Below are 26,984 nucleotides of genomic sequence, written 5' to 3'. Positions count from 1 at the left end.
TATTGAAAATAGCTTATATCTTCAAAAAGATTATCGAGTGAAACATTTATGTTGGCTTACCCTTTTCTTTGACAAAATCCTTTTGCACCTCTGGGATTAGGAAACTGTAAACCAACTCGGCCACGATCTCCTCTGACTGAAGCTGAGTCCGACTAAAAAATAAGAACATATTAAAAGTGCTTCCTTTGCTGCCTTGCTTGAACTGCCGATTTACACTTGGATCCTCCTCATGTGTGTAAGGAGCTCCACTGCTCAGATCCTACGACTGCCTTTCCCTTGAGTGATCTGAAATAGCGCATTCCTGGTGAGTTTCCTTAACTCCACGGAAAACCCAAATTTGTCCTTTACTTCCCCTGCCTCCCAGGAAATGAGTGTTAAGAGACATAATTTATACATGGAAGCCAAAAATCTTGGGGTGATGTCCAAGTAAAATTGGACATACTCACATTTCTTTCAAGCTTTGTGATATTCTAAAAGTAAGAAATATGAAAGTGATCCAGACTGCAGAGGATAACTGAAAATTCTATTCCCAATGTGTGGCTCCTGCCATACAAAAGTACAGGTCTGCTGGCTGCCGTTAAAGCATACTGAAGCATGAGTTAGTTATTTGTTTCTCCTTGGTGGTGAAATCTTAGGCTCTTGAAAAACACACATGAGTAACAGCAAAGGGGCTGTCCATCCCACCACCTGTCCCCTTGGTACACACCGGCTTTCCATTTCATAAGCAATGTCATTGATTTCCTCAGCCATCTTCTCTATTTCCGCCCTGGCTTGTTCTTCTGCAGTATTCTCTTCAGTGTTCAGTATTACGTCCTCCAGATAGGAAGTTACGGTGCTTTGGTGAACTTTAATCACCTGCAAAAGCCCCAAATACTCCAGCTACTCAGAAAAGGAATGCCACTACCATAAACAAGACAAGAAAAATGCACAAACATTGGCCGACATTTTTAGCATGTCTATTTCATTTATCAAGTCAATAGTCCCTGCACTGTACATTCCTTTAAAAAAACAAAACAAAACTGTAGTCCATTTCTAATTCACCTATATCTACCCATTCTGGGCAGACCCTACATATTTGGCTCATTTTAGAATTATGGGTCTCAATTTGGGGTGGGCAATACAAAACACTGCAAAAAGATCACAGGCTTGACTGAGGAACTCTGTTTTAGGTCCTGACTTTGTTCTTACGAGCAGTGTGACTTGGTCAAGCTACCCAACTGTGGCAGAGACTAAGACTTACACAACATCCTCTCTCTCCTTCCTCTTAAGGGATTCTTAAAGGGAAAGACCTAGCTTATTTTTTTCTCTCATTTCTCATTTCATGGGGACAAAATGCAGGAGGCACCAGTCATATTAAACTGCCGTGAGGGTCAGAAAAGCAGAAATCTAGAAGGATTCTGGGTCTCTGGTGAATTTTTTTACACTATCATATCAGTCCTGGACTGCTTCTTTTTAAAGCTTTCTGAAATTGTGAAATAGAATATACATTTAGAAAAGTGCAGAGCACATAAATGTACAGTGTAATGAATTCTGGTCAAGCCACTGGTAGTATCCCAGAGGTCACAGTGGTTCCATCTGACCACAGCTCCTTTCCATTCTCATAAGTTTATGGTAGACTTCATTTTCTTTAGAGTTTTGCTCAAGATTTCAGTCATAAATACAATTTAGTTTTGCCTGTTTGATAGGTAGATACACAGGAAGTATCACAAACATCAAGGGTGTCATACTTTGTTCTCTATGTAGTCTCAATAGATTTTGAGCTTTGGGGGATAAGAGTACTTTCTATTTAATGTCTAAATATTTCTTTATATCTGAGATAATACTTGGGACTCAGTAACAACTTAGTACCTGTTTCTTGACTGGTGCTGCAGCAGGACTCTGAATATGAAATGTTTACTGTGTATCTACCTGTGAAATACCAAGTCCATATCCTTGAATCCCTGTGCCTCCCTTATGGGAGAGACCCAGGGACCATAGTTTAATATGGTATCAGCCAACCAACCAACATATATTTTCTCACTGCCTATTATGTACAGAGGGCTACGCTGGTGCTGCAGAAGGCAAAGGGATATACAACATGCCTGCTACCATGGAGACCACGATCTTATTCAAGAGACAAGTCACACCTAGAACAGAGCAATTAGACAGCTGAGTCTGGTTCAGAAGCGGGAAGTTTAATGTGGTCTACTTCTAACAATATATGTACTTGTGTGTTTACATACATCTTTATAAATGTGTATGTGTGTGGACACATTTGTGCTTGTATGTGCATAAGTGAGCAAAGGAAACATTTGGGTGGCTATATGTGTGTCTATGTGCTCCTCCACATCTTTGCTAATACTGTGCTCATGGGGTTATGATGTGCTCATGGGGTTGTTTGTGAATGTGTCTTCATGTATGCACATGAAGTGTATATGAGTTTAAATATGAGTCTATGACTATGTTTCTCAATATATGTTATTTTTCTGGAAATTTACTATGTGTACATTTCTGGGTTTTGGTATATTTATGTGCATGCAAGCATACTTATCTATAAAAGGATCATAAGATGGAAGATAGGAAATTTAAATGATGCATGGGGGCATCCCTAGATGGATACATTCTTTACATAAATGATCCTTAAATCAGGCCAGAAGGGTCATTTTAACCCTTTCATGCCCCTCCCAGACGTGCTGACATTTCCTGGGGCTGTTCCCATCTAGAAGACACCTTCCTAGAAGTCTTTCACCAGTATCTTCCTTTCCATATTTCTGAGTATAGCGGTTCCTTTGTCTCTCTCCTTTTATTCTCACTCCCAACTGGTTCTTTCCCATCCCAGTTGGTTTTTCCTTAGTGATTTCAGTAGGGGACAGTAAGTTCTCATTTGCTAAAAATTGCTAAATCTCAGTAATTCTATTTAAACAAAAGCTGTTAGGATGACAGGAAACTAGAATACAAATTATTATTATAGGCTGTTTGACACCAGAGATGATCCTCCACTCCAATTAAAAAGCTGAACTTGACAATATACAACCTGCAAGTTTTTAAGCTGTATAGAAGATGGAAAATCTTTAATTTTAATCAATTTTTTAATTAAAAAAAAACAGGAAATACTATTTACGAATCAATCCTAATTCCCTGGGAATTGGGTAAATCCTTAAAATCACAGATCAAATAAGAAAACCTCAAGTGGACATAGCATTATTTTTTCTTACCCGAGGAGCTCAAAAGTATCCATATTTACAATTCAGATAGCCTCCTGGACAGGAATTTTTTGTTTTTTTACATTGGCACTTTTTAAAAAAGGTTGGCACTTTCCGTCTTTCCCATCTGGCCCAAGGGAGACTCACACAGTCTTTGCTTTGACATATTCTGGGTGTGCTGGCCGCCCACGCAGCCTCTTCTGTGCTCAAAGCCCTCAGCCTGCCCAGCTTCCACCTCTGCATTCCTGGGGGTCAGACACCCTAACTGAAAGAACACACATCAAGCTCCCCAAGAAAGGGGACATACGCTCCCCAAACTCTAGGTGGCGGGGGGGAGGTATTAATCACAGCACAGCTCCCTTTAAAGAAATCTTCCTCATAAATCCCCTCCAATTTTATCACTTGAGCTTTTGCATTCTTGATGAGGGCAAGAGTGCTTTGAGATATTATTGGTTCCTCAAATTTCCTCTGAGTTTGCATCTGGGTCAGTCTGGAATTTCACATCCGCTGGGTCTTGGTCAGAATTCTAATTTACCAGCCTGGCATTCCTAACTCCCACGCTTGTATCTTTAGTCAAAAAAATCTCTTCTAAATTCCATCTTATATATTCATTTGCTGAGATGACACCTCTACCAAGATGTCTCAAACTAATGTAAATCAAACTCCTGATTCCACCCCGGCCCCAAACCTATTCCGCCCTCAGCTTTCCTGCCTCGGAAAACAACTGTCATCTCCCTACTCACTGACACCGGAAACTGGACTTTATACTTGACTTCATCCTATTTCTCACTCTGGCCTAACACATCAGCCTCCTTTCAGGTCCCTTATTTCCACCCTGTCCTCCCTCCAACCTGTTCATACAATAAGTACCCCCAATGACCTCTGTAAAAATGTGTCACTGGGCCCCATTTGTTTCCCTCATGAAACACCACATTTTCTTATTCTACCCTTATTTGCATGTTATATAGGATTTAAGCTCCAGGAGAGAAGGGGCCATGCCTGGTATTTCCCTCCAGAGTACCCCACAATGCCTTTACATACTGCTGGGCATATCCTAGGAACCAATACATTATCTGTTGAAGACAATTAAAAAATGAAAGCCATCTCCTATCTTGAGGCTCCTTGGGTTTGACTTGGCTCCTTACAAACAGCTTCCTTAGGACGTCCCCACTTGCCTCCTTAAATATCTGGTCCTCCTCCTGCAGGCGCCTCTGCTCCACCTGGCGCCGGCCACTCTCTTCAGCTTCGCGCATCCGGCGCTGCCGCTCGGCCAGCATGGCCAGGGCGTGGACCCGCCTCTCCTCCTGCAGTCTCACCAGCTCTTTGGACAGGAAGTCGAACATGTCCGCCAGCACCCTTCCTTCCAGTCCAGCCAAATGGTTTTCAACCAGAGACACCTTAAAAATAATAATATGATTATGAGGATACAGATTCCACTAAGAAGTGTGATTCATCAGGAGGGATGCTGGATTACCCTTGACAGTCACTTCCCTTTCAGGACGCGACGGTTTTACTAGGAAAACTTATGATACAAACTTAGACTTGAGAAAGCAGATTGTTCAACAATGGATGATAGTTTAGCAAAACATTAGTTAGCATCCACACAATTTTTTTTCCTTTCAATTTTATCCAGAAGGTAAAGTGCTTATGTCTCCCCGGACATGAAGGCAAATGTCAAGGTTTTGATTAAAAGATAATACTGGAATTCAAAAAAATAGAATCTCCTAGAAATTCACTCGTGATACCTTTTAATTTTTCAATGCTTGGTCCTTTAACACCAAGTTTGGGGAATTTTCAAGCTTTTCAGTAACATGAAAGTAGAAAACCTTGGTACTTTTTATTGATTTAAGTAACTTCAAATTCATTAAGAACTGCCTTTGAAACAGAGTAGGAAATAAGCCTACATGTCTATGTAGTCACTGAGGTAGATAGGGGCCCAGAGTTCCTGGCCAGGAATAAGCCACAGTGTTTATTTATGGATCCCTCTGTCCTGGCTTTGGCACAATGAGAATAAAAGTGTTTAAGAAGTCTGTACTGTGTTCCTGCTCCTAGCCTCAGTGGTAAGGGGGAAAGGCTCTTCTCCCAGACACTTGCTGCTGTCACACTGACGATTCCCCTTGATATAAGAGAGGGAGAAAATGAGAGGATCAGCACTGCCATAGGTACGCAAGACGCCCACTGCCCCAGATGCCTGCATCCCACGGGTGCAGCCAGGAGCAGCCGAAGGTAAACAGGGCGAGTCTGTGGCTATGTGACAGCTCTTCCCATTAATTCCTCCCTTAGCTCTTAGCTGTCGTCATGTCTATCAGTTAAGTATTTATCCACTAAATGGGACAGATGAATTAAAAACTCTGGATTGTCTTAGCTGTAGCTGCTCAAGTCTATAATCAGAAACCTTGAAGGGGCCGAAGCGGGCGTTCTTGCATCCAGGTCCTGGGCATTCCACTGCCTGAGCATTCTGCTCTCTCTCTGAACAGATGTGCAGCTCGTATCCATCATGTCCAGGGCCCCCAGATTCAGAGACTCCAGTGACTACATTCTCCTCTTCCTTCTCTGGTCCCTTGGCTGGGTCTCACCATCTGTGGCTTTCTTCCTCCCTCCCCCAAACCAGCCCCTGTCACTCAGCAAGCACTCCCAACCCTGCTGCCGCGTGAAGGGAGCACAGGGGTGCTCGCTTCAGAGCTGCTGACCATTTGTGCCCAGTTCACAGCACGAGAGCTGTGTGTGTCGCTAAAGGTGGGTAATATTAACTTTGCTGTACGTCTACTTTCTTACAACACTTTATAAATTGATTCTTTTCACATTGATTTACAGATAAGTGGGATAGACAGTAAAAGTATACCTCCACTTTAGTCAACGTTAAATACTGTGTATATACACACAAATACCAGCAGAAAGCAGGAAACACATTTACAGTTGTTGGGTTAGACCTGCAATCACCAGCTACTGTCAGTCACACAGAGCTCAGAGGACCCGATGAAAGTCACAGAATAACATATTAACATATTTAATGTGCAGTTTAAGGAGCACGAGCTATGTACAGCTCCAAACTCATACATGAGTGTGGACAGTTTTTAAAATCTCATTTCTCACTTTTTCTTACTGCTTTCAGTATTTATTCATTCTACTTAGCTTCCACTGAAATATAATAGAGTCACCAAATATTTAAGAAAAAATGGAAAAGAAAACCTTTTGAAATAGTGAAGCTTTTTTTTCTTTCCTTTTTTGCAAATTAAAAAAAAAGCATATTCAACTCAGAGAGGATACAGTCCATTCAAATTGTGGACTGTAGTGCCACTGGTGAAAATGCTGGGCTTGTGGGGGGTGTTTCTTTTACATCACTTCATCTGTTGTTACTATACTGTTGTTTGCACAATAATAAAAATCACAGATGAAAATGGGACAAGAAAGGAGAGGAAAGAACCTTGTGCTCGTGCAAGTTCCTCTGCCGCTGCAGGGCCAGGGTCACCTGCTTCTCGGCTTTCTTCACCAGCCTGTCATCTTCCTGCAGTGCGTGGCTGGTGCGCAGCTCCTGGATCAACTCCAGTCGCTTCTCTTTCCCTTCAAACATCTGTATCAAATCAAATCAGAGAGACCCGCAAATCAGCATTGCCAGTGCAGGCGCGAGGCCTTGCAGGCAGGGACTGGCGAGGCGCTCATGAACCGCGGGTTCTGCTCCGCCATTCAGGGCCACGGACCAGGTGTATGCACCGAGCTGGGCGTCAGCCCTGTTTTCTGCTCCTCCAGCTGTTCAGGCCGACAAGGAACTCAGCTACCCGTTAACCGTTGACTGAATTTCTTAAAATGCCTCTCAACGACAAGGTGACAACTCTAGGGTCATGTTAAGAAACTGGAACCTTCCCTTCATTTCCTGGCTCTTCCCCTAAGAAGCCTGGGGGTGCTATTTTTCATTGTCATTTTTCTTTTCTGAGAGATCTGCTCCTGGTCTGGAATACACGACCTGCTGTCTGAACGTCACTGTGGCGTTTCTCCTGCGGAAATACTGGCAGGAGGATGGGGAATAGCGCTGAACACAAGACGCTCATCCAGCCTCCCTGGACTGACTCACCATAACTGAGTCTCTTAAGAGTTATAGCTGTCTGGGGAAGAAAAAATGTTTTAGCTGAGGCTTTACATCAGTCCCTTTTTAAGCTTAAGAAGCACAATGATCTGACTAAGGCTTTACGGTCAGGAAGACCAGAGCTGAATTTGCTGGCAGTTAACATAATCCCACTCAGGCTCGTATTACTCACCTGTAAAATGGGTAACTGATAGAAAAAAATATGCTGATATATGTAAATCAAAGACTATATAAGTGAGCATACAGTAAGAGTTCAAACCTATAGTTATTTATTTACTTAGCTATTTCATTTATTATTCATGCATTGCTAGCTAATATGCAAACTCAGATTATTATGACTGTGGAAAATTAGAGAATCCACTTGGTTTGTGATGCTTAATAGTCAAAACTCATGTATGAAAACTGCTGGATTCAGCAATTCCATGGAAGACATTAGCTTCACACTGCTTTGGTTACACACACGAAACAGCAGGCAGCTCTTTTCTTTCCTTGATACTGTGCCACTCACTTGGGCCAGCTATGGCAGTAAAAGGGAAGGAGTAGGTAACTCAATAGCATAGTTCCACAGGACAGCAGGCTGTGGAAGGCAATTCACCCCAAGGAAACAAGCACAGGTGCACTCTCTGAATCTAGTCTCAAAGGAGAAGAACGGGGCCAGGGGTCCACCCTACACACCATGTTTTGAACAACTCTGCCCCGGAGCAACTTTTGAAGGTAGATCACAGCCATTTCTATATCTTCTTCTTCCTAAAAAAACAAAGAGAGAACGAAGCAGCTTGAGAACTGCAGCAGTTGCCATCAAACACTTTTTTGAAGATTTATATCTAGCAAAAAAGCTAGACACCAGAAGGATTTAAAGAGAAACAAAAAATCATCCTTCTTTGAACATATAGGACTTTAAACATGACATTAAAGTATTGTCAAAATTCATTATATTTTTCATGATGAGATATCACTGGTAAACTATATCAAAAGCAAAAAATTCACCCACTGTCGTGCTATTCTTACAAATTAAGCCATTTTCATTTTTTCTATATTCCTTTCCAACAATATCTTTCTTGAAGCAATAGGTATTGCTAATAACATCCCTTTTGCAATAGTTTTTTTTTTTCATGTTTAATAAACAAAGAATACAGGCTTCCCTGGTGGGTCAGTGGTAAAGAATCTACCTGTCAATGCAGGAGATGCAGGAGACAAGGGTTTGATCTCTGGGTTGGGAAGATCCCCTGGAGAAGGAAATGGCAACCCTCTCCAGTATTCTTGTCAGGGAAATCCCATGGACAGAGGAGCCTGGCAGGCTACAGTCCATGGGGTTGCAAAGGTCAGACACAACTTAGTGATTGAGCATGAAAATGAGGCAAAGAATGCAGATGGGGTATACTGGAGTCAAAAATGAGGTGCTTTTCACAAGAATTTAGTTAAACTGGTAAAATCAGAATATAATGGACAAAATCAGCAATCTACAAAAATCACCTTAAATAAGTATGTGTAAAAGCAAAAAGAGCAGAGTCTACAAATTTAATTAAAGCCCCTCTGAATGCAAAAGACATCAATAGTGGAATCAATGGCATTAACACTTGTGAAAGACATGTTAACCACAGGCAGTGGTCAGCACAAAGTCTAGAAAAGAGGATGCTGCCCAGAAGTGCATTGTGGCCAGTCAGCAGGAGCATTCCCACCCCTCCAGAGATCTCAGAGCCATTGGAGGTGCTAGTGAGATCTCCCAAAGTACAACCTTATATGCAGTTTGGCTTTGTGTGAGAACTTCCCTGTGTTGGGAGAGAACAAGCTGACCTCCCGAGAGCAACATCCTGGTATACCAGGGAGTTATAGTTCTCTCTGTAAAGTATGTTGTTGTTGTTCAGTTGCTAAGTTGTGTCAACTCTTTGTGACCCCATGGACTGCAGAATGCCAGGCTCCTGTCCTTCACCATCTCCCAGAGTTTGCTCAAACTCATGTCCAATGAGTTGGTGATGCTATCTAACTATCTCATCCTTTGCTGCCCCCTTCTCCTTTTGGCTTCAATCTTTCCCACATCAGGGTCTTTCCCAATGACTTCGCTCTTTGCATCAGGTGGCCAAAGTATTGGAGTTTTAACTTTAGCATCAGTCCTTCCAATGAATATTCGGAGTTTATTTCCTTTAGTACAGACAGGTTTGATCTCTGTGCAGTCCAAGGGACTCTCAAGAGTCTTTTCCAGCACCATAATGCAAAAGCATCAATTCTTCAGTGTTCAACCTTCTTTATGGTTTAATTTTCACATCCGTACATGACTACTAGAAAAGCCATAGCTTTGACCATACATAACAAATTTGCAAATTTGTGGCATCTCCAGCAGTTTCTTGTGAATTTTCTGAGTCAGTCCTTTAAATCCTAACCAACTCTGGAAATGCCTACCAAACTGAGTGTGGGGCCCTAAGAAGGTAAGGCACAGCCCTGGAGTCAGAGTGAGCTCTCTGGCCAATCTTAACCCAGAAGCTGGCCTGTCTTGATGATTCCTTGCTAATTCCAGCTATCATCAACCACTTCATGTGGGAATACAGTTACAGTATCTGATCATCATTCCATCTTCTTATTTGACATACATCAGGATTACCTTCTGAAGCCTATTTTTCTTGGGAAGATTTCATTCTTTGTGTTTTTATTCTTGAAAAGGACTGGATTTAGATTTCATTTTGCTTTTTTTTCTGTGAGCATTTGAAATATAAGGATAAAGGAAATGTAATTCAGATCTTGGGAAATGAACATGGTCATATTAGGTTTGTTTTTAACCCAAACTATCTGGAGAACAAACAGATAGCAAAGCTGAATTTAGCTTTTCAAATAAAAAAAGCCTCAAACTTACATTGGAACTCATCTCCAGGGTTGGAGTTGGAAGTCGAGGTTGAGGTACTGGCTTTCTTTGAAGAAAACGCATAGGTTTCTTTGCTTCGAAATCCTTATTCTTCTTTTCCAACAGTGCCTGAAATAACACCAGTGTCTGACAATGATATGTCGATATATGTTCATCAACTGTAACAACTGTACTGCTCTGGTGGTGGATATTGATAATGGGGGAGGTTATACATATGTGGGAATAAGAAAGTATATCCACCTTCCTCTTAATTTAGCTGTGAATCTAAAATTGTTCTGAAAAGTGAAGTCTTTAAAAAAAAAATCAGTGGCATTTCTTACATTTGTATTTTCTCCTACTACCAGATCAGTGAGAAACAATGTTCCCTATGGCCATGCTAGGACAGTTTGAGAAAGTACAAACCAGGGTGCACCTATGATCTTCCATGAATAAGTTAACCACTAAACAAGCATGAAACATTCTGGGTGTATCCATTTTAATCAAAAGTTTTGGAGACTTTAAAAATGTTTTTGAGTTTTTAAAAGGTTCTGTGATGTGTGTATGCAAGCAAATCCCCCAACTTCTGTTCTTCCACATAAGCTAATCTGTTGTTTTAAATGACTGCCTGGAGCAATAGAAAATTGTCCTGTGCAATGTCTGACTAAAACATTTAGTATATTTTATTGCCTTTGACTGTGTGGATCACAATAAACTGTGGAAAATTCTGAAAGAGATGGGAATACCAGACCATCTGATCTGCCTCTTGAGAAATCTGTATGCAGGTCAGGAAGCAATGGTTAGAACTGGACATGGAACAACAGACTGGTTCCAAATAGGAAAAGGAGTACGTCAAGGCTGTATATTGTCACCCTGCTTATTTAACTTATATGCAGAGTTCATCATGAGAAACGCTGGACTGGAAGAAACACAAGCTGGAATCAAGATTGCCGGGAGAAATATCAATAACCTCAGATATGCAGATGACACCACCCTTATGGCAGAAAGTGAAGAGGAACTCAAAAGCCTCTTGATGAAAGTGAAAGTGGAGAGTGAAAAAGTTGGCTTAAAGCTCAACATTCAGAAAAGGAAGATCATGGCATCCAGTCCCATCACTTCATGGGAAATAGATAGGGAAACAGTGGAAACAGCGTCAGGCTTTATTTTCTGGGCTCCAAAATCACTGCAGATGGTGACTGCAGCCATGAAATTAAAAGATGCTTACTCTTTGGAAAGACAGTTATGACCAACCTAGATAACATATTGAAAACCAGAGACATTACTTTGCCAACAAAGGTTCGTCTAGTCAAGGCTATGGTTTTTCCTGTGGTCATGTACGGATGTGAGAGTTGGACTGTGAAGAAGGCTGAGCGCCGAAGAATTGATGCTTTTGAACTGTGGTGTTGGAGAAGACTCTTGAGAGTCCCTTGGACTGCAAGGAGATCCAACCAGTCCATTCTGAAGGAGATCAGCCCTGGGCTTTCTTTGGAAGGAATGATGCTAAAGCTGAAACTCCAGTACTTTGGCCACCTCATGTGAAGAGTTGACTCATTGGAAAAGACTCTGATGCTGGGAGGGGTTGGGGGCAAGAGGAGAAGGGGACAACAGAGGATGAGATGGCTGGATGTCATCACTGACTCGATGGACGTGAGTCTGAGTGAACTCCGGGAGTTGGTGATGGACAGGGAGGCCTGGTGTGCTGCGATTCATGGCGTTGCAAAGAGTCGGACACGACTGAGCAACTGATCTGATCTGATCTGATCTGATTGTTATGGGGGAAATGAGGGATATTAATTGGCAATTGTTTTCAAGTGAAGACAGCTTGACTTTGGGCTTGAAGCCAAGCACATCAAGATTTTTAAATCTGGTTCCTTGTGAAAGAATGTGTTTATATTTCAATATACATTATATATATATATATATATTTTACTTTTGATCATCAAAAATCCTGACAGAATTATACATGACATCAGGTTTTGTTCATTGGTTCCATTTTCAGACATAGGGGGATTTTTTAGCTTAAAAGTATCAAAAAATGTGTTCTCTGTGATTTTAAATTTTAAAACCACACTTTAATTACTTTTTCATCATTTAATAATTTTTATACTATTTTCCCACAAAAACATAAATAAGTGACAAAACAAACACTAAGTCAAGTTAAGATTTATAAAAAATATGCTAATTATGAGTAAAATTTGGAGCCACATCCAATTACCATGGCTGTAATAGAGGCTCTGAGTTTCTTGAAAATAAATCTGATGGCAAATATATATATAACAGCTCTATGATAACCAAAACTACCAAATCAACAGGAAGCAGCAGTGGCTTAAAAGTACAGTTGACCCTTGAACAACATAGGTTTGAACTGCATGGATCCACTTATATACAGATTTTTTTCAATAAATATATTGGAAAATTTTTTGGAGATATTTGGCAATTTGAAAAAACTTCCATATGAACCACACAGCCTAGAAGTATAGAAAAAGTCAGGTATGTCATGAATGCATAAAATACATGTAGCTATTAGTCTGTGTTACCACTTTGTTGTTCAGTCGCTAAGTCATGTCTGACTCTTTGCATCCCCATGGACTGCATCACACCAGGTTTCCCTGTCTTTCACCATCTCCTAGAGTTTGCTCAAACTCTTGTCCATTGAGTCATTGTTGCCATCCAACCATCTTATCCTCTATCACCCCCTTCTCCTCCTGCCCTCAATCTTTCCCAAGACTACACACAAATCCATTATAAAAAGTTAAAATTTATTGAACTTATGCACACAGACACTTACAGAGCATACGTGATGCCATTCAAAGTCAAGAGAAATGTAAACAAAGATGCAGTATTAAATGATAACTGCACAAAACTGTAGGACATACTGTACTACTATAACAAATTCATAACTACCTCCTGTTGCTTTTGCTGTGAACTTAAGTGTTGTGACAAACCTAGAGACATTAAAAAGCAGAGACATTACTTTGCCTTCAAAGGTCCATATAGTCACAGCTATGGCTTTTCCAGTAGTCAAGAATGGTGAGAGTCAGACCGTAAAGAAGGCTGAGTGCTGAAGAATTGATGCTTTTGAATTGTGGTACTGGAGAAGACACTCGAAGAGTCCCTTGAACAGCAAGGAGATCAAGCCAGTCAATCCTAAAGGAAATCAACCCTGAATATTCACTGGAAGGACTGAGACTGAGGCTAAAGCTCCAATACTTTGGTCACCTGATGTGAAGAGCTGACTCATTGGAAAAGACCCTGATGTTGGGAAAGATTGAAGGCAGAGGAGAAGGGGACAACAAAGGACAAGATGGTTGGATGGCATCACCAATTCAATGGACATGAGTTTGAGCAAGCTCCAGGAGATGGTGAAGGACAGGGAAAGGGTGTTCTGCAGTCTGTCAAGTTGCAAAGAGTCGGACGTGACCGAGCGGCTGAACAACAACAAGCATTGTGCATGTCCACTTAAAATGTAAGGTGATGCCAAGCATCTGAAGGAGCAATTCGTCTCTGCAATAAACTGCATGTCATGGTAACAAGTGATCTCTAGCAGTTCTTGTATATTTTTCACTGTGTTTAGTGCAATACCGTAAACCTTGAGTAACCACATGGGACCCATATGAAGTGCCACTAGTGATGCTGGGTTTGCTCCCAAGGAGGAGAGAAAAGTCATGACATTACAAGAAAAAGGTGAAGTGCTTTATATGCACGATAAATGGAGGTTTGCAGCCGCAGTTCCCCACCATTTCAGGATAAATGAATCTAGTGTAAGGACCACTGTGAAAAAAGAAAAGGAAATTCAAGAAGCCATGGTTACAAGCAGATGTGAAAACCTTGTACCATTTGCAAAACACCTTCTCATCTCATGTTGAAAATGAAGCTTTCACGTGGATGCAGGATTGCTATAAGAAAGGCATACTTGGACTTCCCTAGTGGTTCAGTGGGTTAGGAATCTGCCTGCCAGTGCAGGGGACATAGGTTCAATCCCTGGTCCAAGAAGATTCCACCTGCCATGCAACAACTAAGCCACAACTACTGACACCCCTGTGCTCTAGAGCCCGTGCTCCGCAACAAGAGAAGCCGCTGCAACGCGAAGCCTGCACGCTTCAACCGGAGCGTAGCCCCACTGGCTACACCTAGAGAAATGCAGAAGCAAAGACACAGCACAGTCAAAAGTAAAGGATAGAGCATAATTTGACGAGTTTTGGGTGAAAAAAAGAAAGGCACACCTATAGACTCTAATATGATTCAAAAGAGCTCACCAGATGCCACTAGTGGTAAAGAATATGCCTGCCAATGCAAGAGATGTGGGTTCAACCCCTGGGTTGGGAAATCCCCTAGAGTAGGAAATGGCAACCCACTCCAGTATTCTTGCCTGGGAAATTCCTGGACAGAGGAGTATGGTAGGCTATACTCCATGGGTAGCACAGAGTTAGACATGATTGAGCATGCATGCACACACACATGATTAAAAAAAATTGAAGTCATTATATGAGAACTTTAAGAAAAGGAAGGTGAGGATGTAAAGCTGGAGAATTTAATGCCAGCAAAGGATGGTTTGATAATTTTCTAAAGAGGTTTGGCTTAAACCAAGACAACAGAAGTAGCTTCTGATGACCAAAAGGCAGAAGATACGTTCCCAGACACCATTAAGAAAATCATTGAGGGGAAAGAATATTTTCCTGAACAGGTTTTTAATGCTGATGAAAGTACCCTACTCTGGGGGGAAATGCCACAAAGGATACTTTTTAGTAAGGAGGAGAAGTAAGCACCAGGATTCAAGGCAGGAGAGGAAATGCTAACTCTGTTCTGTGCAAATGCAGTTAGGTTATGATCAGAACTGCCTTCTCTACAAAGCTGCTAAGACCCCAGCCTTGAAGGGAAAATGACCATCACCAGCTGCCAATCTTCTGGCTGTAAAAGAAAGCCTGGAAGGTTTCAGGTTTCTGGATTGGTTCCATTAATTAATGTGTTATTCCTAAAGTCAGGAAGTACCTTGCCAAAAAAGAACTGCCTCTTAAAGTTCTTTAGATATTGGACAATGTCTCTGTTGATGTTCATTGTTTTTCAGTCACTAAGTCATGTCCAACTCTCTGCAACCCCATGGACTACAGACACCAGGCGTCCCTGTCCTTCACCATATCCCAGAGTTTGCTCAAATTTATGTCCATTGAGTTAGTGATGCCATTCAACCATCTTATCCTCTGTTATCCCCTTCTCCTTTGCCTTCAATCTTTCCCAGTATCAGGGTCTTTTCCAATGAGTCAGTTCCTCGCATCAGGTGGCCAAAGTATTGGCGCTTCAGCCTCAGCATCAGTCCTTCCAAAGAATATTCAGGGTTGATTTCCTTTAAAATCAACTGGTTTGATCTCCTTGCAACCCAAGGGACTCTCAAGAGTCTCCTCCAGCATCACAGTTCAAAAGCACCAATTCTTTGGCACTCAGCTTTCTCTATAGTTCAACTCTCACATCCATACATGACCACAGGAAAAACCATACTTTGACTCAATGGACCTTTGTCAGCAAAGTGATGTCTCTGCTTTTTAATACGCTGTCTTGGATTGTCATAGCTTTTCTTCCAAGGAGCAAGCATCTTTTAATTTCATGGCTGCAGTCACCATCGGCAGTGATTTTGGAGCCCAAGAAAACAGTCTGTACTGTTTTCATTTTTACCTCATCTATTTGCCATGAAGTGATGGGATCAGAAGCCATAATCTTAATATTTTGAATGTTGATTTTTAAGTCAGTATTTGCACTCTCCTCTTTCACCTTCATCACCTTCATCTTTTTCTTTCATCAAGAGGCTCTTCAGTTCCTCTTCGCTTTGTGCCATTAGGGTTGCGTCATCTTCATATCTGAGGTTGTTGATATTTCTCCCGGCAATCTTGATTCCAGCTTGAGCTCCATCCAGCCCAGCATTTCACATGATATATTCTCCATATAAGTTAAATAAGCAGGGTGACAATGTACAGCCTTGACGTACTCCTTTCTCAATTTGGAACCAGTCTGTTGTTCCATGTCCAGTTCTAACTGTTGCTTCTTGACCTGCATATAGATTTCTCAGGAAGGCAGGTCAGGTAGTCTGGTATTCTCATCTTTTGAAGAATTTTCCACAGCTTTTTGTGATCCACACAGTCAAAGGCTTTGGCATAGTCAATAAAGCAGAAATAGATGTTTTTCTGGAATTCTCTTGCTTTTTCTATGATCCAATGGATGTTGGCAATTTGATCTCTGGTTTCTCTGCCTTTTCTAAATCCAGCAGCTTGTACATCTGGAAGGTCTTGGTTCATATACTGTTGAAGCCTAGCTTGAAGGAGTGTGAGCATTACTTTGCTAGCATGTGAAATGAGCACAGCTGGATGGTAGTTTGAACATTCTTTGACTCTACCCTTCTTTGGGGTTGGAATGAAAACTGACCTTGTTTAGTCCTGTGGCCACTGGTAAGTTTTCCAAATTTGGTGGCATATTGATACAGCGCTTTAACAGCATCATCTTTTAAGATTTGAAATAGCTCAGCTGGAATTCAATCACCTCCATTAGCTTTGTTTGTAGTAACACTTCCTAATAAGGTCCACTTGACTTCACACTCCAGGATGTCTGGCTCTAGGTCTGTGACCACATCATTGTGGTTATCTGGGTCATTAAGACCTTTTTTTGTACAGTTCTGTGTATTCCTGCCACCTCTTCTTAATGTCTTCTGTTTCTGTTTGGTCCTTACCATTTCTGTCCTTTATTGTGCCCATTGTTGTATGAAAGGTTCTCTTTGTATCTCTGATTTTCTTGAAGGGATATCTAGTCTTTCCCATTCTATCATTTTCCTCCCTATCTTTGCATTGTTCACTTAAGAAAGCTTTCTTATCTCTCCTTGCTATTCTTTGGACATCTTCATTCAGATGGATATATCTTTTCCTTTCTCTTTTGACTTTCTCATCTCTTCTTTTCTCAGCTATTTGTAATGCCTCCTCAGACAACCACTGTGCCTTCTTGCATTTCTTTTTCTTGGGGATGGTTTTAGTCACTGCCTCACATACAGTGTTACAAACCTCCATCCACAGTTCCTAAGGGACTCTATCAGATATAATCCCTTGAGTCTATTTGTTACTTCCACTGTATAATCATTAGGGATTTGATTTATTTTAATTTTATTTTTAAACTTTACAAAATTGTATTAGTTTTGCCAAATATCAAAATGAGTCTGCCACAGGTATACATGTGTTCCCCACCCTGAACCCTCCTCCCTCTCCATACCATCCCTCTGGGTCGTCCCAGTGCACTAGCCCCAAGCATCCAGTATTGTGCATCGAACCTGGACTGGCAACGTTTCATACATGATATTTTACATGTTTCAATGCCATTCTCCCAAATCTTCCCACCCTCTTCCTCTCCCACAGAGTCCATAAGACTGTTCTATACATCAGTGTTTCTTTTGCTGTCTCGTACACAGGGTTATTGTTACCATCTTTCTAAATTCCATATATATGCGTTAGTATACTGTATTGGTGTTTTTCTTTCTGGCTTACTTCACTCTGTATAATAGGCTCCAGTTTCATCCACCTCATTAGAACTGATTCAAATGTATTCTTTTTAATGGCTGAGTAATACTCCATTGTGTATATGTACCACAGCTTTCTTATCCATTCATCTGCTGATGGACATCTAGGTCACTGAGGAAACCAGAAGGGAAAGAGACACGTGTACCCCAATGTTCATCGCAGCACTGTTTATAATAGCCAGGACATGGAAGCAACCTAGATGTTCATCAGGGATTTGATTTAGGTTATACTTGGCCATTCAGAATCCCATGAGTTCAACAACAAAGGCATCAAAGTGATCTACTAGCCCCTGAACACAATGGCTGTAATTCAGCCTCTAGATCAGCAGGCCATAAGGACCTTTAAGGCTTGTTACACATGATACTTTATGGAAAGGATTATTTATTAAAGGATTATTAATGCAGACACCATGCAAGTCTGCCATTGAAGATACCATCACTGTTACAGAAAAAGTTGTGAAAGTCAATAAGCCCCAAACAATAAATTCCTGCTGGAGAAAACTGTGTTCAGATTTTATGCATGACTTCACAGGACTTACGACAAAGCCATTCAAGGAAATCATGGAAGAGATGCTGGAGATAGCTAAAAAGGTGGTGGTTGGGGGTGATGGGTTTCAAGACATGGATCTGAGTGCCAAAGAACTGACACTTTTGAACTGTGGTGCTGGAGAAGACTTGAGAGTCTCCTGGACAGCAGGTAGATCAAACCAGGTGGTCCTAAAGGAAATCAACCCTGAATATTCACTGGAAGGGCTGGTGCTGAAGCTGAAGCTCCAAAACTTAGGCCACCTGATGTGAAGAGCTGACTTACTGGAAAAGACCCTGATGCTGGGAAAGACTAAGAGTAAATGGAGAAGGAGGTGACAGAGGATGAGATGGTTGGATGGCATCACTGACTCAACGGACATGAGTTTGAGCAAACTTGGGAAGACAGTGAAGGACAGGGGAGCCTCACATGCTGCAGTTCATGGGGGTCGCAGAGTCGGACACAACTTAGTGACTGAGCAACAACAACAGAAGGATACCACACCAGAGGAATGAACAGAAGATGACTTGATGGAGGTGACAGCTTCCAAATGAGTGCCATACAATGAGGAAGAGACTGTGGAAGAACCCGTGACAGAAAACAACTGATGGATGATCTGGGAGAACAATTTTGATTACTCAAGGCTGCATTTGACTTCACATAAGACATAGACCCTTCTATGTTCAGTTCTATGGCACTAAAACAAAAAGCAAATGATGAAAGAAGGATTGGGACCATATAGAAACATTTTCAGAGAAATGAAAAACCAAAAAAGTCAGACAGCAATTAAATGTATTTCTGTAAAGTTACACTGGGTGTGCCTACCTCTCTGGCCTCCCCTTCCACCTCCTCTCTCTCTCCCATCTCTGCCTCCTCTGAGACAGCAAGACCAACCTCTCATCTTCCTCCTCCTCAGTCTATTCAACACGGAGACCACAAAGATGAAGACATTTATTGTGACCCACTTCCATCTAATGAACAGTAAATAACCATCATGCCATACAGTTAATAAATTTATCTGTTATGTATGTGTGCAAGTGTCTCTGTGTAAAAATCTAATGACTACATTTTTATGTCATCATGATCACCTAAGTATCATATGGAGCATCGTGTCCAAGATTTGTATTAAATTCAGTGAAGTAAGACCAAACAAGGAAGCTGTGCTACAGAGTTCAATTGAAAAAACAGTTTCAAGAAGGAAAGAATCACCAGTCATATACTACAGAGAACTGACTGCTGTGTGGGAGCTAGCAATGTAGACGGCACTGCTGGACAACAGCAGACTCATTGCAGAGTGTTTTAAAGTCTAATTTGTCTGAAGAAAGAGATCAAGACGGTGGAGTAGGATGCAGAACTCACTTTCTCCACTGAGCATATCAAAAATATGTTTAATTTTTCCAAAAACTGTTCTACAAATACACATGTGGAACAATTCTCAGTGAAAACTACCCCGAGACTCACAGACTCTTGCACAAACACAGCTGTAAGACCCATACAGAATTGGGCAGAAAGAAAACAGAAGTGATTAAGGCGAGATTTCCCAGGGGATTCAGAGGAGGAGGAGGTTAACACAGGCAGAGATCTTCCCAAGAGAGTGAGCAGTTTGAGTCACATATGGGGCATCCCAGCCCAGGGGTCTGACACAGGGATGACAAGTCTCCTTGGCTGGTTAGAGAGCCAGTGGGAGTAACAGGAGGACTGTAGGAAGCCTGGACTCTGCTTGTAAAGAGCACATGCATGCTTGATTGCTCATAAAGCAGAACAAAGAGGGTGGGCTGAAAATTGCATGGGTGGCTGGTTGGTTTCTCATGAATGCCTCGGCATGCAGACCAGCCTGAGCCAAGAGAATGCTCCAGCCCTCTTGGGAACTTGGCTGTGAGATACAGAAGTGGTTCAGACATAAAACAGCATCTGAACACGGTGGGGGGACAGAGGCAGAGCATCAGGGATAGTCCAGATCTCTGGTCCTACTAGGACCACTATGGCCTGTGCCAAGGTTTGCACTCTAATCCATGCCAACTACCCCCACCACCCGCCTTGCTCCAGCATTATTCTCATCTGGGGCAAGCGCGCCAGTGCTAGGAAGGGGGAGAGTGTACACTTGGAAGGAATGGAGCCAGCTTTGATGCGATCCTCAGGGCTTCTGCTACAACAACATGGTATAGGAACTCACCCTCAACAGGGCAGTATGGCCACCAAGCAGAGGGGAAACTGTCTTACAACTGACTTCAGCCCTAGCACCTCCACCTCCAGCCCCACCTCCTACCAAGGTGATAGATGCCAACATGCCCTGAGAAAACACCACTTGAGTTCATGTCAAACCCAACTCTCCCACCAAAGCCATTGGGTACAGACAGACTGTATAGGGATGCTCCCACATAAGGACACCCCTTCAAGACCACAATAGGTGACTGTTTCATCTGATTTCATAGAAACAGAAAGAAAACCAAAATGAGAAGACAGAGGAATGTGTCTTAATTGAAAGAGTAAGACAAAACCCCTGAAAGAGACTTCCTTGGTGGTCCAGTGGCTAAGGCTCCATGTTCCCAACTCAGCAGCCCAAGTTTGATCCCTTGTTAGGGAATTAGATCCCACATGCTGCAACTAAGAATCAGTGTGCCATGACTAAAGATCCCACATAGTGCAACTAAGACCCAGCACAGCCAACTAAATAAATATAGACATTAAAAAAAACTGAAAAAACAACTAATTAAACAGAAATAAACAATTTATCAGATAAAGAATTTGAAGCATCAGTAATAAGTGTGCTAACTGAATTAGGAAAAAGGATAGATGAACATCATGAGAATTTTAACAAGGAACTAAAAAATATAAAAAAGGACTAGTCAGAACAAAGAATACTTTACTGAAATAAAGAATAATAAAGAAGAATATAATAAATAATAAATAAATAAAAAAGAATACATAACTGAAATAAAGAAAACACATTAGAAGGCATGAATAGGTTACTGGTGATGAAGAAGAGACATAAGTGATCTGGAAGACAGAATAACAGAAATCATCTAATCAGAATAGGAAATGGAAAACAAAAAAAATGAGAATAGTTTAATGGATCTATGGGACAACATCAAAGATATCAACACTTGTGTTATAAGGGTTCCAGAAGAAGAAAAGAGAAAGGGGTCAAAGTATATTTGTTAGAAGTATTACTGAAAACTTTCCAAACTTGAAGAAGGAAACGTATTCAGATACAGGAAGCACATGGTGTCCCTAACAAGATGAACCCAAACAGACCCACACTAAGACATAATTAAGATGGCAATGGTTAAACTCAGGATTTTGAAAGGAGCAAGAGAAAAACAAAGAGTCATATACAAGGGAACCCCCATAAAGTGATCAGCTGATTTTTCAGCAGAAACTCTGCAAATCAGAAGGGAGGGCCATAATATATTCATAATGTGTCCAAGACTGAATCAGGAAGAAATAGATAATCTGAACAGATAGATCACTATTAGTGACTTGAATTTGTAAAAACAAACAAAAAAACCCCATCAAAACCAAACGAACAAAATAAAAACAATAAAATTCCCAGCAAACAAAAGTTCAGAATGAGATGGCTTCACAAGGGAATTCTACCAAGGTAACCTTCTCAAACTTTTCCAAAATAAAGATGAGGATGGAACACTTTCAAAATCATTCTGAGGCTACCATTACCCTGATATCAAAACCAGACAAAGATACTGAAAAAAAAAGGAAATTACAAGCCAATAAATTTAATGAATATAGATACAAAAATCCTCAACAAAATATCACCAAACCCAATCAACAATAATAAAAAGGATCACACACCATGATCAAATGGGATTTGTTTGAGGGATGCAAAGATGGTTCAATATTCACCAATTAATATGATACATCACATTAACAAAAGGAAAGGCAAGAATCATATAATCATTTCAACAGACACAGAAAAAACATTTGACAAAATTCAACATCCATTCATGATAAAAACGCTCAGTAATGTGGATACAGAGCGAACATATCTCAATATAATAAAAGTCATTTATCACAAACCCACAAGGACTAACATGCTCTATGGTGAAAAACTGAAAGTTTTTTCTCCAAAATCAGAAACAAGGTAAGAATGCCAACTCTTGTCACTTCTATTTAATGTAGTATTGGAAGTTCTCATCACAGCAATCAGACAAGAAAAAAATCCATCCAAATTGGAAGAGAAGAAGTAAAACTGTCACTATTTGGAAATGATATGATACTATATATAGAAAACCTAAAGTTTCCACAAGAAACTATTAGAACCAATGAATTAATTCACTAAAGTTATAGGATACAAGAGTAATATATGGAAATCTGTTGCTTTTCTATATACTAATAATGAAATACCATAAAGAGAATTATAAAGAAATGGTCCCATTTGAAAGCACATCGAAAAGAATAAAATACCCAAAGAATAAACTTACCACTGAGGACAAATACCTATACTCTGAAACTATAAAACACTGATGAAGAAATCTGAAAATCATACAAAGAAATGGAAATATAACCTGTGTTCTTGGATTGGAAAAATTAATAGTAAAAATGTCCAAACTATCCAAACCCATCTGCATATTTAATGCAATCCCTATCAAAATATCCATGACATTTTCAACAGAACCAAAACAAATAACCCCAAAATTTATATGAATCACGACCCCAAATTACTAATGCAATCTTAAGGAAAAAGAATAAATCTGGAGTTAACATGCTCCCTGGCTTCAGACTATACTACAAAGCTATAGTAATCAAGACAGTATGATACTGCCATAAAGAGACACACATAGATCAACAGAACAAAGAGCTCAGAAATAAACCCATGCATTTATTTTCAATTAATCTTTGACGAAAGACACAAGAATACACAATAGAGATATGACAGTCTCTTCAATAAGTGGTGCTGCAAAAACTGGACAGTAACATGTAAAAGGATAATATTAGAGGACTTCCCTGGTGGTACAGTCAATAGGAATCTGCCTGCCAGTGTAAGGGACACAGGTTTGATCCCTGGCCCAGGAAGATTCCACATGCTGCAGGCAACTAAGCCTGTACACCACTGCTACTGAGCTCATGCACTCTAGAGCCTGTGAGCCACAACTAATGAGCCCCTGTGTCACAGTAACTGAAGGCTGTGTGCCTAGAGCTCGTGCTGTACAAGAGAAGCCACTGCAACAAGAAGTCTGTGGACTGCAAAAAAGAGTAGCCCCTGTTCATTGCACCTGGAGAAAGCCCGCGCACAACAATGAAGATCCAGTCCAACCAAACAATTGATAAATAATTTTTAAAAAGGATAACACTAGAAACTTTGCTCACATCATATACAAAAATAAATGGATTAAAGACCTCCACGTAAGACTGGAGACCATAAAATTCCTAGTAAAGAACATAAGCAGAACACTCTTTGACATAAATTGTAGCAATGTCTTTTATGGATCTGTCTCCTAAGCCAAGGGCTTCCCAGGTGGCTCAACGGTAAAGAATCCACCTGCCAGTGCAGGAGACACAGGTTCAATCAGACACAGGGTTGGGAAGATCCCTTGGAGAAGGAAATGGCGACCCACTCCAATATTCTCGCCTGGGAAATCTCATGGACAGAGGAACCTGGTGGACTACAGTCCATGGATTCACAAAAGAGTTGGACACGACTTAGTAACTAAACAACAGTAACAACTCCTAAGGCAAAAGAAACAAAAGCAAAAATAAACAAATAGGACCTAATTAAACTTGAGCTTTTGCACAGCAAAGGAAACCATCAACAAAATGAAAAGACAACCTACTGAATCACTGTGTTGTATACCTGAAACTAACAATGTAAATCAACTGTACTTTAATAAGAAAAAAGACTGTCTTGGAGTGGATAGCCTACCTTAACATAGACACAAGGTGAGTGATATTTAATATGAAATTAACTTAAGTTTTATTACTGTTTTATAACTTTGCTTTCAAAGAATTACATTACCATGCTGTTAAGTCGCTTCAGTCGTGTCCGACTCCGTGCGACCCCATAGACGGCAGCCCACCACGCTCCCCTGTCCCTGGGATTCTCCAGGCAAGAACACTGGAGTGGGTTGCCGTTTCCTTCTCCAATACATTACCATACTGAATGCTTTTCTCTCTCATAATTTCAGAAACTGCTTGTCATCCTATTACTACAGGTAAGTGGGAGAACAATCTTTAAGTATGCTAAAAATAAATGAATTGTATACTTTATAAGGTTAAGTTTATGGCACATGAGTTATATCTCAATAAAAAGTAAAGGAGAAGTAAAGACTTACAGATAAAACTGAGGGAGTTCACTCCCAGTAGACCTGCCCTGTAATAAATGGTGAAACAAGTTCTTCAGGAAGGAGATAAAGAACACAGGTCAGAAACTTGGATCTATTTAAGAAAGGAAGAGTGAGGTTTCCCTGGTGGCCCACTGGTAAAGAAGCCTCCTGCCAATGCAGGAGACAAGGGTTCGATCCCTGGTCTGGGAAGATTCCACATGCCACGGAGTAAGCCCCCGTGCTGCCACTATCGAGCCTGTGCCCCACAGCGAGAGAAGTCACCATAACCAGAAGCCCACATGCTGCAACTGGAGAGTATTCCCGTTCTCCGCCACTGGGGAAAGCTGAGCACCCCAACAAAGACCCAGTGCAACCAAAATAAATAAATAAATTAAAAAAAAAAGGAAGAGTGGAACAGGTGTAATAAATAAAGGTAAAATAAAATATTTTTTGTTTTTAATTGCTCTAAAGGATAACTGCTAAAACTGTAAGAGTGGATGCTTGGGGCTGGTGCACTGGGACGACCCAGAGGGATGGAATGGGGAGGGAGGAGGGAGGAGGGTTCAGGATGGGGAACACATGTATACCTGTGGCGGATTCATTTTGATATTTGGCAAAACTAATACAGTTATGTAAAGTTTAAAAATAAAATAAAATTAATTAAAAAAAAAAGAAAAAAAAATGTATTGGGTGATTATAGCATAGGAGTCAGTGAAATAAAGGACAGCAATGTCACAGGGATGGTACGGAGGAATCAGAATAATCTGCTATACGGTAACTGCATGACATATAATTTGAAGGTGGACTTAGATTATTTTATATGTAAAATTATTATACTCGTTCACAAAGCAAGCCTCACTAAATTTCAAAGAATAGGTGTCATACAGGCTAGGATCTCTGACCACAGAGCAATTGAGAAATTAATTAGAAAATTAGTTACAATTCCTGCATGTTTGGAAATTTTAAAACACACTGTTAAATACTCACAGGTTCAGAAATCATAATAAATGTTTAAAAAAAAGATATTAACAATAATGCTAAACTATATATAAAAACTAATGGAATATACCAAAATCAGTGTTTTGAAGTAAATGGTTAGCTTTAAATATTAAACAAAACTGATGAGTACCTGAAAATTAATGAGCTACATTCTAAGTTAGGAAAATAACCAAAAAACAGAACCAAAGAAAGTATAAAGAAAGATAAAATAAATATGAGTGGGAACTAATGAAACTGAAAAAATATACACAACAGAGAAAATCAACAAAATCAAAAGTTCAATGTTTGAAAAAAAAAAAACAAGAAAATAAACAATCCTTTAGTAAAGCTGATTAAGGAAAAAGAGTTAAAGGACAAATAAATAACTTGATAAATGAAAAGAATGGGCATGATTATAGATAAACACTAAAAAAGATTTTAAAGTAATACTATCAACAACCATATGAAAAAATACTGAAAGGTTAGGTGAAATAGAATTTGTAAAGAAAATATAATTTACCAATACGATGTACAAAGTTCTATAAGTTGTAAGAAAACTGAAGGAGTGTTTAAGAATTTTTCCCATGAAGAAAACATCTGTCTCAGATAATTTTATACGAATAGGTACCAAACTGAAGAAACAGATCATCTTAAACTTATTTAAACTCTTTCCAAAGGAGGAAAGAAGGAATACTCTCCAGTCCATTTCAGAAGATGTGTATAACTCTAAGACCAGTGTCACATATAGTCATCTAGTTTTTCTTTTTGAGTAAGAAAAATAAAGCCATTTCCCTCATGAATATACAATAAAAATTCTGAACAAAATATCAGTATATCAAATCCAACAATGTAATAAAAATAATACACTCTGATCATATTATGTTCATATTAAGTGGAAGTTACCCGGTCATGTCCAAGTCTTTGCAACCCCATGGACTATACAGTCCAGGCAATTCTCCAGGCCAGAATACTGGAATGGGTAGTCTTTCCCTTCTCCAGGGGATCTTTCCAACCCAGGGATCAAACCCAGGTCTCCTGCATCGTAGGTGGATTCTTTACCAGCTAAGCCACCAGGGAAGCCCAAATACGGCTAAGTATGTGAAGTACTAAGGGAAGTACTTCAGGGAAGTACTAAGTATGTGATGACAAATTAACATTTATAAAAAGCTATAAATGTTACTTATTAGAATAGCAATTTTTTAAAAGAAAAACTAATTACCTCAATAGATGCAGATAAAACATTTGATAAAATTCAACATAAACACATTATTAAAAGCTTCAGTAGGTTAGGAATAGATGGGAACTTCCATACTCATATAAGAATATCTACAAAACAATCTTACAGAAAGTGAGAAAATGATGAACACAGAATTCAGAATCAGTAAAGAGACTGCAGCATGAGGTAGGAAAGAACCACATAGATATACTATTTTAAATGTCCTAATTCTTGTATTGTCAAGGACCTAATTTTAATCTTCAGTGTGAGCTCCCTGGAAAGTGGAAGTGTTAGTTGCTCAGTAATGTCCGACCCTTTGCGACCCCACAGACTATAGCTCGCCAGCT

General features: G+C 40.3%; 1 protein-coding gene across 4 annotated transcripts in view; it reads right to left on the bottom strand.

The window, feature by feature from the left end:
* The window catches only part of CFAP91 (cilia and flagella associated protein 91), a 110,552-nt gene that overhangs the window by 38,427 nt on the left and 45,141 nt on the right, over positions 1-26,984 (bottom strand). For all 4 annotated transcript variants that reach the window (XM_006057600.4, XM_044942238.2, XM_025284601.3 and 1 more), the window contains 6 exons: positions 10,109-10,225; positions 7,939-8,010; positions 6,607-6,753; positions 4,358-4,579; positions 707-855; positions 61-152 (listed from right to left, as the gene is read on the bottom strand). In XM_006057600.4, coding sequence (XP_006057662.3) covers positions 61-152; positions 707-855; positions 4,358-4,579; positions 6,607-6,753; positions 7,939-8,010; positions 10,109-10,225 — 799 coding nt within the window. The remainder of the gene's footprint in view (positions 1-60; positions 153-706; positions 856-4,357; positions 4,580-6,606; positions 6,754-7,938; positions 8,011-10,108; positions 10,226-26,984) is intronic.

The sequence above is a fragment of the Bubalus bubalis genome, chromosome 1 (assembly GCF_019923935.1).
Source record: "Bubalus bubalis isolate 160015118507 breed Murrah chromosome 1, NDDB_SH_1, whole genome shotgun sequence".
Classification (NCBI taxonomy): Eukaryota; Metazoa; Chordata; class Mammalia; order Artiodactyla; family Bovidae; genus Bubalus; species Bubalus bubalis.
The sequence above is the reverse complement of the archived record's forward strand: the minus strand, read 5'-3'. Positions and strand labels throughout refer to the sequence as shown.